Source organism: Drosophila bipectinata, chromosome XL (genome assembly GCF_030179905.1).
Source record: "Drosophila bipectinata strain 14024-0381.07 chromosome XL, DbipHiC1v2, whole genome shotgun sequence".
NCBI lineage: Eukaryota > Metazoa > Arthropoda > Insecta > Diptera > Drosophilidae > Drosophila > Drosophila bipectinata.
The window spans coordinates 1,423,230-1,438,053 of NC_091734.1; the positions used below are offsets into that span (position 1 = coordinate 1,423,230).

At 45.1% G+C, this 14,824-nt stretch overlaps 3 protein-coding genes across 4 annotated transcripts in view; all 3 read left to right on the forward strand.

Annotated features, from left to right (window-relative positions):
* The window catches only part of LOC108120146 (box C/D snoRNA protein 1), a 142,159-nt gene that overhangs the window by 15,436 nt on the left and 111,899 nt on the right, over positions 1-14,824 (forward strand). The window lies entirely within an intron of this gene.
* Positions 212-3,276, forward strand: LOC108118704 (mitochondrial potassium channel ATP-binding subunit). The gene is made up of 6 exons (XM_017231495.3): positions 212-432; positions 576-936; positions 996-1,322; positions 1,388-2,068; positions 2,134-2,739; positions 2,798-3,276. The coding sequence occupies exons 1-6, from the start codon at positions 374-376 to the stop codon at positions 3,026-3,028; spliced, it is 2,265 nt and encodes a 754-aa protein (XP_017086984.2). The 5' UTR covers positions 212-373; the 3' UTR covers positions 3,029-3,276.
* LIMK1 (LIM domain kinase 1) lies at positions 3,491-13,488 on the forward strand. Of its 2 annotated transcripts, XM_017231496.3 has the most exons (6): positions 3,491-3,791; positions 6,815-7,477; positions 7,733-7,798; positions 7,910-8,477; positions 8,539-10,711; positions 10,768-13,488. In XM_017231496.3, the coding sequence occupies exons 2-6, from the start codon at positions 6,849-6,851 to the stop codon at positions 11,055-11,057; spliced, it is 3,726 nt and encodes a 1,241-aa protein (XP_017086985.2). In that variant the 5' UTR covers positions 3,491-3,791; positions 6,815-6,848; the 3' UTR covers positions 11,058-13,488. The 2 variants fall into 2 exon arrangements, with proteins under 2 accessions (XP_017086985.2, XP_017086986.2); XM_017231497.3 differs by lacking the exon at positions 7,733-7,798.

Below are 14,824 nucleotides of genomic sequence, written 5' to 3' on the forward strand. Positions count from 1 at the left end.
CTTTTAATGGTGATAAAAATACAAATGTTTGATAAAAATTCATCGTGTCGACTTTTACTTAATATATACTATCTATTTGTGGAAAATTAATTTAAGCTGTAACCTGTGTCTATTTGTTTTTAATATTTTTGTAAATGGTAATTAAAAAGCCAAAAATCCAAATTTCAAACACTATCGATTAAAAATGTATCGATAGTGAAAACACCTGTAGTGTATCGCCACCGAGCCATCACCAGCAGCAGAAACAGCAACAATTGTGGAGGAAACAGCAACAAAAATTAGCAACAACAACACCGCTCTGATGCCTTAGCGCTTGCGTATTTTGTTGATATTTGCAAGCCATCCGAGAGGAAAGAGGCCGAGAACGGAACCGATGCTGCGCCTACTCGTCTCCAACTGCTGCCGCAGTAGCAGCGGCGGCGATCTGCTCAGGTAATCCCATCGAAATCCCTGTTCAGACCCCTCCAAGGCAGAGGCGTGCCATCGTTTGGCGATTCTTCCCCACGGCCTTCTCCCTGCCCAGGTTATGTCATCAATCTGATATCTGTTTTGTACTTCCGCGTTGCCAATTTTAGCCGCCACCTGCTGCAGCCGACATCGCAGCCACTGCCACGCCTCCAGAATGCCGCCCGCCTGATTCGCCAACATTGGAGAGGCACGCACACCACGCCCCCGACGCCAATGCCGCCCTCGAATGCCACCCGCCTGCTACACACCACACGACTGCTGCTCTGGGGCGGCGGCAGTCTGGCCCTGGGCATGGGCGCTCGATCGTGGTGGGCGGGGCGAGGCTGTGTGGTGCACTGCGAGGGCAACCGCCTGGCACTGCGCGAGGTGCCAGAAATAGACGAGGACGCGAAGGCGGAGAAGTTCGACTGGCGGAAACTCTGGTCCTACCTGGAGCCACATCTTTGGGAGCTAATAGGCGCCGTATGCGTGAGTATTCCACAATTGTGGCCTGCCCAGTAATTGGATGTTTGTTTCTCCCGCCACAGGCCGCGTTAATAGTGGCATACATCAACATCCGCATCCCAAATCTGCTCGGTGTTCTGGTCAACACACTGGCGCACTATGCCAACACCTATGTAACGCCCAACTCCTTTGTGAAGGACGTAAGCAAGCCGGCCAGCAATCTGCTCAGCCTCTACATGCTCCAGTCGGGCTTCACCTTCATGTATATCTACCTCCTTAGTCGCGTGGGCGAGCAGATGGCGGCCCGGATGCGGCAAGACCTCTTCAAACAGATCGTTGTCCAGGACATAGCCTTCTTCGATGAGAATCGAACGGGTGAGCTGGTCAACCGACTGACAGCTGATGTCCAGGTAATGTCCCACTTAAGGCATCTGCTTCCTTTGGAGGAATTTAATTCTTGGACTTCCAATTTCAGGACTTTAAGGCCTCGTTCAAGCAGTTCGTGGCTCAGGGATTGCGGAGTACTGCTCAGCTAATTGGCGGCGGGATATCCCTCCTCATGATATCCCCCCACATGGCGGTCATTGCCCTGGTCAGTGTGCCGTGCGTGGTCATGGTCATGTCCTATATGGGTAAAAAACTGAGATCGCTGAGCAAAAACTCGCAGGCGCAGTCAGAACGAGCGACGGGCGTTTGCGAGGAGGCCTTGTCGAATATCCGGACGGTTCGGTCCAGTGCCTGCGAATACCGGGAGATGCAACTGTTCGAGACGGAAACGAATGAGGCCGCCCGTTTGGCGCAAGAGCTCGGCTACGGCATTGCCATCTTCCAGGGCCTGACCAATTTCTTCCTCAACACACTAGTCCTATCCACACTGTTCATGGGCGGCCATATGATTTCCACGGACAGCCTCACGCCGGGCGCTCTGATGGCCTTCCTGGTCGCCTCTCAGGGCGTGCAGCGATCCCTCGCCCAGGGCTCCATACTACTGGGCACGATGATCCGGGGCATGAGCGCCGGTTCCAGAGTCTTTGAATTCCTCTCCCTGCAGCCCCAGGTGGAGCTGCTGCGTGGCTATGTGATTCCTCAAGAGCGATTGCACGGCGAGATTCGCTTCGAAAACGTATCCTTCGCCTATCCCATGCGACCTGAACAGGTAGGATTGGTAGTTTCTCTTGAAAGAGTAACTCTAATGTCTATATATTTTTTGTACTCGTCCAGGTGGTCCTCAAGGACTTCAGCCTCGTTCTCCGTCCCGGTCAGACGGTGGCTCTGGTGGGCGCTAGTGGCTCTGGGAAATCAACCATCGCCGCCTTGGTGGAACGTTTCTATGAGCCCACATCGGGCAACATCAAGATCGACGGTTACAAGCTCTCCGACATTTCGCCGTACTGGCTGCGCGCCAATGTCCTGGGCTTCATCGAACAGCAGCCGGTCCTCTTTGGCACCTCGATCTTCGAGAACATTCGCTACGGCAAGCCGGACGCCGGCGTGGAGGATGTCTATGCCGCGTCGCGTCTCTCGCAGTCGCATGACTTTGTGACCGCCCTGCCGGACGGCTATGACACGCACGTGGGCGAACGGGGCACCCAGTTGAGTGGCGGACAGAGGCAGCGCATCGCCATTGCCCGGGCGCTGCTGAAGAATCCCCGTGTCCTCATTCTGGACGAGGCGACGAGCGCCCTGGATGCCACCAGCGAGGCGGAGGTACAGAAGGCACTGGACACGGTCGTACAGAATCGAACCACCCTAGTCATTGCTCACCGGTTGTCCACCATCCGGAATGCGGATCTAATTGTTGTCATGGATCAGGGACGTGTCGTGGAGGTGAGACTCTAGACTATTATCCTTTTTTTTGTGTAATCCTGTAAGCAATCCTTTCCAGACTGGAAAACATGACGAGCTGATGGCCAAACGAGGCCTCTACTTTGAGCTGGTGCGTCAGCAAGAGCGCCGAGACATTCAGGATCAGGTCCAGATAAAGGACAACATGGTGTCCAACACTGAGGCTGCAAATACACAAGCTAAGGATACGGCAACGTCGATGGGAGCCACAACGGCGACAACGACCTTCAAGGACATCCCACAAAGCAGGGCCAACACCGCCCACGGCTGACGACGACCGTTTTTTGGTTGAGGAGCGACTATAGGAAAATTTCCGATGATTCCCTGTACACTTACACTTAATTTATTAGAACGTTTTTGTTTTCCAATTATATTTTTTATTTTAAAAACACTGACCAAACAATGAAAGCTACAAAAACAGAAAAAAAAATACGAAAGAAATCTAAAACTGGTAAGAGATTCTAATATAAGTTAACAATCAAATAAACGCTGAATACAGTATTGTTTTTGTTATAAAAATCATTAATTTTCATTCAAAAATGGGAGTTTTTAAAATACTTTTAAGAAAAAAAATTATTCTTTAAAGCTATAAAGGGTTAAGGCTGCTTAGTACTGTTTTTATTAATAAATTTATATTATTTTATAATTATTATTTATTTTTTAAATCAAAACAAACGATTTGTTTACTTTTTTTAAATATTTGTTGTTGGTATTTGTTGCTGATCGATAGTTTGGTCACACTGCGGAACCAACAAAATGAAATGAACCGGTTCCGGAACGAACATTTCATTTTGGTTTTTGTTTTTTTTTTCGAAACAAATGCAGATTTGTTTTTTATTGTTTTGAAGTTGGTCCGTACGGAGCGTCCCGTGCTGCTGTCATTCAGAATCCGGCGGACAGTACGACCGTGACCGTGGAACGTATGGCGGCAATCCGAATTTTATAAAATCGAACGAAATAAATACAACGAAAATATCTAACGAATGTGTGCAATGTGCGTTAAGTCAACAGCCACAACACATACAAACAATTATGTAAGTGTGTTGGTGTGAGTGTGTCTCCAAAAAAAACAAAAAGCAACAAAAAAAGTTATTAACAATAGTTAAAAGCTGCTATTCGTGTTGTTGTTGTTGTTGTTATTACCTTTTGGCTAACATCGTTGTTGTTCCCGTTCCCCCACACACATTTTTTGTAGTGTGCTTGTGTGTGTGTGTGTGTTTGAACAGCACCTGTACGCGTGTCGGTGTGCGGCTACCTGTCTATGGGTGTATTGGTGTGTTGTGTTTCTGCCGCCGCACAATGGGCCCAATGAGCAAGTGTTTCTCACAAAAAAAAATGATAATTTAATTAATTGTGTTTAAACAATTGTTTTTAATCAACGGCCTTAATTAAAGAGACAACTGTTTTTTTTAGTTAATCGCCAGCAATTGTTTAAGTACAGTGGGATGATTAAGGTTGAAAGTGAATAAAATAAAAAAGAAAACTTATAAGCAGTCTTTATATTGATTTAAATCTAAAGCTTTTAAAATTTAATTTTTTTTTTAATATTTAAATTTTTATTATCATAATATTGCATATTATTTATCCCACTGTACTTGACCGTGTGTATAAAAGCGTGTGTCATTGCTTTTGAATTTCGTTGGCGGGAGGAGGGGGAGGGGTAAGGGGTAGCCCAGTTGCATTTGAAAATAAAAGATACTCCCAGGAGATGTTGCATCCACTCCCACTTCCACTTTCAGGGTCAATGTTGAGTTTGCATCCCACTGTGCCGCAACTCCATGATTATTTATTTTTAATATTTATTTTTATAAAAAAAAAATTGATTAAGCAACGACAATAGCTATAGGCTGACTCAGGATCGGATCGGGGTATTATTGCAGTTAGTTATTAATATTTCGCTAACTCAGACATTCCGACTCGACTTTTTCCACTAACGGAACAACAACAACAACAATCCGAGGTAGTCACTAGCTTAAGCAACAACAACAACTATAAGAACAACAAACACATGTACAGTAGTCACTAGAGAGGAGAGACCATAACTTGGTTTGGAGTGAAGAGAGGCTACGACTTGGGAAGAAGTGGAACTAATAAAAAATAAATATTAAAAAAATAAATATTAAAATATAAATAATATAAATTATAGATTTTAAGAAAACAAATAATAAATTCTGGACTTACCCCGTCTTTTCCGGGCGCTGGAGGAGGATCGTGGGCAGGGCATGAAGGTTCCCCATCGGGAGGAGCGGGTAAACCCTCATTGGTATAGCTAAAGGGTCGGTGGATTTCCATCTGATGGGATGACGTGGCTATAGGATGCACTACCTCCAGATCAGGGCCAAGGTTGGGGTGTGTCAGTGGCTCCAGAAACTCTCTCCTCCAGGTCTGGTTCCTCCACGAAGCTTGGTTCCTTTTTCTTCAGGTCCAGTGCATCCTTCTGGAGAGGATGGGGCAGCTCCTCCTAGCCCTGTGGCACCTCCAGGGAAGCCTCCTCTAGGCCCCTGGGCCGCCGGCTTTTAAAAGCCGGCAAAGTCGAATTATTTTTTGGGCGCTTTTTAGTGCTGCTTAGGTGCCACCTATGAGAATCGAGGAGGAGGGCGCTGTTTTTAAAAAATAATTATTTTTATTTTTTTTTATTTTTAATAATTATATTTCGCTTTAAAAAATTAAAAAATATATTAAATTAAAGTTAAAATTAGGAAGAATTTTTTAAAAAAGAAACAAAGTTTTAAATATTAGCCACTGAGTTTTAGTTTTGAAATTAAAAATAAATATTTAAATTTTAAATTTGAGGTTTTTAAAATTAGAATTAAAGGGTGTTAAGGTTTTGTTTAAATAATAAAAAGTCTAAGGAATCTTAAATATATATATTTAATTTAATAGTTAAATTATAAAAGGTTAAAAAATATAAAAAAAGGATGTTTTTTTTTTAAATATTTTTATAAATGGCTTAAAATCTATAATATAATAGTTTAAAATATTAAATCTACTTTTAAATATTCTTCTTAAATATATATATTTTAAATAAATTTAATTATTATTATTATTAATTTTTTTAATATTTAAATTTTAATTATAAAATATATTTATACCCTTGCAGAGGGTATTATAATTTTGTCCAAAAGTGTGCAACGCAGTGAAGGAGACATCTCCGACCCTATAAAGTATATATATTCTTGATCAGGATCACCTCCTGAGTTGATATGAGCATGTCCGTCTGTCCGTCTGTCCGTCTGTCTGTCCGTCCGTCTGTCTGTTTCTACGCGAACTAGTCTCTCAGTTTTAAAGCTATCGACTTGAAACTTTGCACACACCCTTCTTTCCTTTGCACGCAGTATATAAGTCGGAACGGCCCGGATCGGCCGACTATATCCTATAGCTGCCATATAACTGATAGATCGGAAATGGTATAACTTTGGTGTTTTTAGAGTTAGAGGGCTAAAAATTGACATGAGAGCTATTTTTGGCAAAATAATATGACATGCCAAATTTCATATGGATCGGCCGACTATATCTTATAGCTGCCATATAACTGAACGATCGGAAATGACCCAACTTTCGTGTTTTTGAAGATAGAAAGCTGGAACTTGGTACAGATTATATATTTGGTCAGTTGATCCGACCCACCAAATTTCATTAGGATCGGCCGACTATATCCTATAGCTGCCATATAACTGAACGATCGGAAATGGTATTTGGTAGAAATATCAACTTTTGTATTTTTGAAGATAGAAGCTTGGGACTTTTTTTCGATTTTTTATTGTAATTGATTGGTTTTATTATGATGTAATCATAAGGATTGGCCAACTATATCCGATGTTTGCAATATATATCCGGTTTTAGCTGCAAGGGTATATCAACTTCGGCTCCGCCCGAAGTTAGCTTTGCTTTCTTGTTTTTAATAATTTTTCATTAAAACTTGGCCTTACTTTAACCTATCTCACCGTTAGTTAGTGTGACTAACTAGGCCCCTAGTATATATACCTCGTAATTCTTCGAAATATTTCGTCACTATCTAATATAGCCACCCCCTCCCCCTACCCCCCTCTTTTTACAGTTATAACGTAATCAGGCCATAAAATCGACATTCCATGCATCAGCAGCAGCAGCGCCTAAGGACGAATGGCGCCTCCCGAGAACCACCAGGCGGAGGAGGAGCAGGCCGAGGAGGAGGAGGAGGTCCTGGCAGCTATTTTAGTGGACCATCGTGCGCCCACTGCCGCGGTCAGTTGCTGCCCCATCCCGAGGAGCCCATCGTCATGGCATTGGGTCAGCAGTGGCACTGCGACTGTTTCCGGTGCTCCGTGTGCGAGGGCCACCTCCACAACTGGTACTTTGAACGCGAGGGACTACTGTACTGTCGGGAGGACTACTACGGCCGGTTCGGTGATGCCTGCCAGCAGTGTACGGCCGTCATTACGGGTCCGGTGATGGTGGCCGGGGAGCACAAGTTCCATCCGGAGTGCTTCTGTTGTGCCGCGTGCGGCTCCTTCATTGGTGAGGGGGAGTCGTATGCGTTGGTGGAGCGATCGAAGCTCTACTGTGGCCAGTGCTATGGGAAGCGCAGCTGCCAGCCGGCGGATGCCAAGGCGAGGATAACGACGGCCGGCAAGCCGATGCACTCCATCCGCCTGGTGGAGATACCCAAGGATGCGACGCCGGGACTGCGGGTGGATGGTGTGGCGCTGGACGATGGCTGTCCCACAGTCAGGATAGCAGAGTGAGTGGGAATTATAATTAAGGAATTATTTTTTAACTTTAACTTTTTTTTTATTTTTTAAATTAAAAAATAAACTCTTTTTCTTTAAATATCTCACTAATTGGATGAATTCTTGCCTTAATTTCTATTTTTTCTTCCAAAAAAAAACATGCTTTCCTTAAAAATAAAATAAAAAAATAATTAAAAAACTAAAAAACTAATTTTAAAAATTAAAAATAATATTTAATAATTTAAAAAACTAAAAACTGGGATTAGTTTATTCTGTAACTTCTTTTTCTGGCTGACCTCCATGGCGGAGCAGTGCTGCGGGGCACCTTATAGGTAACCGAATCCACTCTCCAGGATCAAGGATCAAGGATTCAGGATTCAGGATTCTAATGTTCCAACTGATTCTAATGTTATCCTTTATTCACCCACCTCCCCCCCCCCCAGGATCGATGTTAACCTGACCAACCTGCACATTGGCGACCGCATCCTGGAGGTGAACGGCACTCCGGTGAGTGACTCCTCCGTGGAGCAGATCGACAAGCTGATCCGGAGCAACGAGAAGATGCTGCAGCTAACCGTGGAACATGATCCGGTGCAGGTGTGCCGCTCCTGCAGTCAGGCAGATATCCAGAGAGCCTGCTCCGCCTCCACACTGGTCCTGCCGCTGAGCACCTCGGCGTCCAGTGTGGAGGTGGGAGGGAGGGAGCGGCTGTACCGGGCGCAGGGGGAGCAGAGCGCCAAGGCCCGGAAGCTGCGGCAGGCCAGCAACGCCTCCAGCATCACGATACCGAATGCCACCACCCAGCTGAAGGAGAAGGAGCGCTGCTCCAGCCTGTCCAAGCTGCTGGATGAGCAGCACCAGGCGCAGCAGCACTCGGCCCATCCGCAGCTCTACGATCTGTCCAGGACGCAGTCCTGCCGGGTGGTCCAGAAGCCGCAGCGCATCTTTCGCGCCTCCGATCTGGTGATTGGCGAGAAGCTGGGCGAAGGATTCTTCGGGAAGGTGTTCAAGGTGAGTACCAGGATAGGGATGCACTTGCTCCAAAACCAAACTAATGGGTGGGATCTTGCAGGTCACCCATCGACAGAGCGGCGAGGTGATGGTCCTCAAGGAGCTGCACCGCGCCGACGAGGAGGCCCAGCGGACGTTCATCAAGGAGGTGGCCGTCCTCCGGCTCCTCGACCATCGCCATGTCCTCAAGTTCATCGGAGTGCTGTACAAGGACAGGAAGCTGCACATGGTCACCGAGTATGTGGCGGGCGGGTGTCTCAAGGAGCTGATCCACGACTCGCGCCAGATCCTGTCGTGGCCGCAGCGGGTCTGCCTCGCCCGGGACATTGCCTGCGGGATGAGCTACCTCCACTCGATGAACATCATCCATCGCGACCTCAACTCGATGAACTGTCTGGTGCGCGAGGATCGTTCCGTTATCGTGGCCGATTTCGGTCTGGCACGGAGTGTGGATGCACCGCGGATTCCGGGAGCATCTGGCGCCAGCGGCCCCGGCACTCCTGGGGGCTATGGCTCGGCCACCAATAGCGATGCTGCCGTCTCTCCGGGCGGAACGCTGCGGAGGAGCAAGAGCCGACAGCGCCGGCAGCGATACACGGTGGTGGGGAATCCCTATTGGATGGCGCCCGAGATGATGAAGGGCCTCAAGTACGACGAGAAGGTGGACGTCTTCTCGTTCGGCATCATCCTCTGCGAGATCATTGGTCGCGTGGAGGCCGATCCGGACTTTATGCCCCGCAACTCGGACTTCAGTCTCAACCAGCAGGAGTTCCGGGAGAAGTTCTGCGCCCAGTGCCCGGAGGCGTTCGTCAAGGTGGCCTTCGTCTGCTGTGACCTCAATCCCGATATGCGGCCGTGCTTCGAGACGCTCCACACCTGGCTGCACGGACTCGCCGAGCACCTCACCGTGGAGCGCCAGAGGCCGCCCGAAACGCTGCTGCACGAGATCGAGAACTTCCAGGAGAGCTATGCCAGTTCCGAGGACGCCCTGTCGCCCACCTCCCAGCGCAGTCTCGATAACCTGGATGAGATCGTTAAGGATGCGGCGCCCGTCGAGGTGGAAGTGTCCCCCGTGGAGAAGGAGAAGGAGAATCTGGTGATCCGGCCGCAGGACATACCGAAGTCGCCGCATCTGGGCAAGGATTTCTCGCCGAGCGGCGAGCGCCTGAGGGATAGCATGCGGGCGCGGAGGCGTCAGAGGTTTCTGGGGGCCCAGGAGGCGCAGCGCCGGAATCTGACACCCGAAACCGAGTCCAAGGAGCGCGCCCTGAAACAGGCCCTGCGCAAGTGTCGTCCGTTTGGGGAGCGCGGCTACTTGGTGGACCTGCGACCCGGTGGTGATCTGCAGCTGCAGGATGTCCGCGACTTGAACACCTACTCCGATGTGGACTCCAGCTGCGACACCAGTCTCAACTACCACGAGGTCAATAACCCGCCCGCGGCGACAGACATTCCAGAGGCGGAGCCACAGCAGGAGGTGGAGGAGGAGCAGCCACCTCCTGCCGGCAAGGAGGAGCCGCAGCATCGCCAGCAAATCGAGGACATGCGCACCCGCCTGAACCAGTGCCGGAGCAAGTTCGAGCACCTGGAGGAGGCCAGTCGGCGGAACTTCAGCCAATCGCAGCACTCGATGAGGAACTTCTTCAAGACGCCGCCCGTGGCGCTGAAGATGTTCCAGCGGCTGGAGCACGAGGCGGCCGCCGCTATGAATGGTTGCCAGACGACAGCGCCGCCACCGCTGCCGCCGCGGACGCAGCGCATCAACCAGACACCGATCTTTGGCCGCAAGAATCCCCCCATCCCGGTGGCGGCGGACCAACAGAAGCTGCAGCACTCCGAGTCGCTGGAGAACCTGGTCGGTGGACGAAAGTCGATGCCGGCCATTCCAGCGCCCAAAAGGAGCAAGGGACCCCCCGTTACCCAACCGCCCACCATCATCCTGGCCAACAGTAGCTCCTCGAATGGCACAACGGCGGCCACCACAGTGGACTTTCCGCCCAAGAAGCACAAGCTCACCCTGCCACTGCCGCCACAATCCCAGCTGGCACGTTCTGGCCACTCAAAGCCACCCAGCAGCGCCAAGGTGAAGCCCCTGAAGGTCCAGCCGCCGCCATCCTCCAGCCGCATCGTGTCCACCACTAGCATCTCGCCCACCCGTAACAGCCGTCCCAGCTCCCCCACCAAGCATCTCGCCCAGCGTCACACCGCCGCCACGGCCCAACGACTGAATAATGGTGAGTATTTGGAGTGTTTCTTGAGAGGATTTCCATTACAAATATATCCTCCTTAGTGGCCGCCACCGCTGCCCATCATCAGCAGCAGCCATCATCGCGGACTACCCGCCTTAATATCCTCAGTCCGGAGAAGGTGCATCGCCTGGGAGCTCGACTCACCGACCAGAAGCAAAAGCTGCGCGAAGAGGCGGCCGCCGGCAGTGGCAGTGCTCCCGGTGTGGGAGGATCTGCCGCCAATGGTCACCGCACGGTGGCCACAGGGGGAGCAAGTGCAGCCGCCGGCGATCGGAGGCGACGGGCAGCTCCAACGCCACCGGCACGAACGCATTTCAATACCCGCTGCTAGCTGTTATCCCTAGCTGGGAAGGATCGACTCAGGAATCCACTGTACTGTGCGTAGCCTAAAAAAAGTAACGGTAGTTGGCTGGAACGTGTCGAGACATGTTTTGTTTTCAATGCAAAGTTATTCCAAGGCCACTGTTATAAAAAGCAACTGTTATACGCACATTCCCCCAACAACAACAACAACAACAAAAAGAAACACATTCCAATCAGAAAACGAATATTACGAAACCGAAACCTGGATCTTGGAGATATATCCTTATAGATTCCCGAAAAATGATATTCCAAAGGCAGCAAGCGACGATGGATTTTCAAAAAATCCTCGAAAACAAAAGACAACATCTAACATATAACAGTTTGTGCTAAAAACTGTTATAATATCTCTTAAATTTTTTATTATTAAAATTACATGTTTTTTTTTTTTTATTATTTCTAGGCTTATGTAACGAAAGGTTAAGTGCCTGACTAGATAAAACAACTAAAAAAAAAATAATTAAAAAAAATCAAGTTGCAATATTTACAAAAAACGAAATAATTATATAGTATTTAAGATTACAGGGTAACAACTGTTCCGACTAACCTTAACGAACTCAACTAAAAAAAAAAAAATGCTAAGCAATTACTTTTTAACTATATAACCCGACTTATAATGATATAGTTACTGTCTGACAAGCAAAACAATATAGATATTGATGAGAAAATTGTGCCATGAAGCTGCGAAAAAAAAAGAAAGAAACGAGAATCTGACAATTGAGAATTGAAGGAGCAAGGGATTAATGTAGATGGAACCCACCCACAACTAAGAAAAAAAAAACTTAAAAAAAAAAGACAAAAAGATGTGTACTTTATTAGAAAAATTGCAGTTTGAATATTTTTTGATATACACCATATATATATATATATATATACTATTATAGATATATACATAAATACCTATATATATTCCATAATTATATAGATAATGATATTCCATGTTAGTGCTTAAATCTAATTTATTATTTATCGACATTTTCCGAAACCTTGAACAATAATTAACAAAGCTACTTTTTTTTGTAAAGTCTAACTTGAAAATTAAAGTTCGAGCAGAGCCGAACTTGATATACCCTTGCAGTGGAGTGACAGACTATAGGAAACGATATATATCGGTCGATCCTTAAGAGAACTTTGCTAAAAAATCCATTTCTTGTCATACAATTTTTTAAAATATGTTCCTAGCTTCTATCTTTTAAAACTCTACTTTTGGCTCATTTCCGATCTTTCCGAAAAAAGTTTCGAGCCTCTTTATCTTAAAACTATACTTTTGGATGATTTCCGATCTTTCAATTATAAAGCAGTAATAGGATATTGTCATACGATCCTAATGAAATTTTGTAGAGCATATTATTTCGTTAAAAATATAGACTATAGAAAGTCCCAACCTTCTATCTTCAAAAACACCAAAGTTATGGCATTTTCGAGCCATCAGCTATATTAAAGCTTAGAGGTATAATCGAACGATCCTAATGAAATTTTGTAGAGCATATTATTTCGTCAAAAATATAGACTATAGAAAGTCCCAACCTTCTATCTTCAAAAACATCAAAGTTATAGCATTTTCGATCCTTCAGCTATATTAAAGCTTAGAGATATAATCGAACGATACTAATGAAATTTTGTAGAACAGATTATTTCGTAAAAAAATTAGATCATAGAAAGTCCCAACCTTCTATCTTCACAAACACCAAAGTTATGGCATTTTCGATCCTTTATCTATAAGATATAGTCCTCAAATCCCACTGCAAGGGTCTTAAAAAAAAAATTAAAAAAATCTATATGAAAGTTTTTGCTCAAAAAGCAATATTTTAAGTCACACCAACACACACACACACACGCGCAATGCTAACTGTTATACAAGACACGCACACGCTCAAGCCTAATACTGTTATACCGTAAACCATATACCTTAAAGAAAACCCTAATCTTAAGTCTGTGTGAATCAAAATGCTTTCGAATTAAATAATTGCTTGACTATGACACTCGAGAGATGCCATTCTAACCCTAAAACAGTGGATCTGCTCAATATTTTACTAAAAAAAAATATACAAAAAAAAAACAAAGTGTATCTAGCATTTAAACACAAAATATGTGCGATATTTTTATACATATGCCGATGATGATAATTATGAGCTACGTTTATACGCCGGCCTTCTTGTTTTCGAACTTTTCTTAAAAAACATTACTAATTAACTGTTTGTTTTTATACAATTTTTATAAAATATAGCTGCTTGTGGTAATAATATCTCTTATTTGTACATAAGACTACTAATCTCCTGTTTGTATTCGTAATTCCAGAATTTTTTGTTCAAAACCCCAAGCCTGTGTATAAACATAGTCCTTAAATTGCAAACCTTGAATATTTTTTTGTTAATAAATAAAATGTGAAAAAATAAACAAAATTAAGACTTTTAAAGTTACTTTAAAACTATCAAGGATCGAATAAGAATTGGCAGAGATATAGTCATCGGAAGGAGCCTGGTACGAAAAACACGATTCTGGCAGGGGTATCCCCAGGAAAATTTTGAAAAAAATTGAAAAAATATTTTGTGTCAGGATTTTGATGCAGAATGACGGGGAATCGACCCACAAATGTTTTAAGGTATTCCCCACAAGGATCGGATAAGAATTGGCAGAGATATAGACATCGGAAGGAGCCATGTACGAAAAACACGATTCTGACAGGGGTATCCACAGGAAAATTTTGAAAAAAATTGAAAAAATATTTTGTGTCAGGATTTTGATGCAGAATGACGGGGAATCGGCCCACAAATGTTTTAAGGTAACCCCCTTAAGAATCGGATAAGAATTGGGAAAGATATAGACATCGGAAGGAGCCATGTACGAAAAACACGATTCTGACAGGGGTATCCACAGGAAAATTTTGAAAAAAATTGAAAAAATATTTTGTGTCAGGATTTTGATGCAGAATGACGGGGAATCGGCCCACAAATGTTTTAAGGTAACCCTCTTAAGAATCGGATAAGAATTGGCAAAGATATAGACATCGGAAGGAGCCATGTACGAAAAACACGATTCTGACAGGGGTATCCACAGGAAAATTTTGAAAAAAATTGAAAAAATATTTTGTGTCAGGATTTTGATGCAGAATGACGGGGAATCGACCCACAAATGTTTTAAGGTATTCCCCTTAAGGATCGGATAAGAATTGGCAAAGATATAGACATCGGAAGGAGCCATGTACGAAAAACACGATTCTGACAGGGGTATCCACAGGAAAATTTTGAAAAAAATTGAAAAAATATTTTGTGTCAGGATTTTGATGCAGAATGACGGGGAATCGGCCCACAAATGTTTTAAGGTATTCCCCACAAGGATCGGATAAGAATTGGCAAAGATATAGACATCGGAAGGAGCCATGTACGAAAAACACGATTCTGACAGGGGTATCCACAGGAAAATTTTGAAAAAAATTGAAAAAATATTTTGGGTCAGGATTTTGATGCAGAATGACGGGGAATCGGCCTACAAATGTTTTAAGGTATTCCCCACAAGGATCGGGTATAAATTGGGAAAGATATAGTCATCGGAAGGAGCCTATGGGAGAGTCCTGGAGGTTATATATTCTCTGTGAAGCTTTCAAGGTACATTGATGGGGAAGTAATCCAACACCCGTCAAGATATATCGTTAACGAGATATAGATTGGTTAAGGGATATAGTCTATAACAGGATATAGCAGTTGAATATCCTTAAAATCCTTGAGGATTGAAAACAAG

What these genes read in the sequence shown, in the direction of transcription:
- LOC108118704 (XM_017231495.3), top strand. Translation starts at nt 374, where the DNA reads ATGCTGCGCCTACTCGTCTCCAACTGCTGCCGCAGTAGCAGCGGCGGC. An exon ending in AGCGGCGGCGATCTGCTCAG is followed by an intron (nt 433 to 575) that starts GTAATCCCATCG and finishes TGCCAATTTTAG; the next exon opens with CCGCCACCTGCTGCAGCCGA. An exon ending in ATCCCATGCGACCTGAACAG is followed by an intron (nt 2,069 to 2,133) that starts GTAGGATTGGTA and finishes GTACTCGTCCAG; the next exon opens with GTGGTCCTCAAGGACTTCAG.
- LIMK1 (XM_017231496.3), top strand. Translation starts at nt 6,849, where the DNA reads ATGCATCAGCAGCAGCAGCGCCTAAGGACGAATGGCGCCTCCCGAGAA. An exon ending in TCTTCGGGAAGGTGTTCAAG is followed by an intron (nt 8,478 to 8,538) that starts GTGAGTACCAGG and finishes GGGATCTTGCAG; the next exon opens with GTCACCCATCGACAGAGCGG. An exon ending in GGCCCAACGACTGAATAATG is followed by an intron (nt 10,712 to 10,767) that starts GTGAGTATTTGG and finishes TATCCTCCTTAG; the next exon opens with TGGCCGCCACCGCTGCCCAT.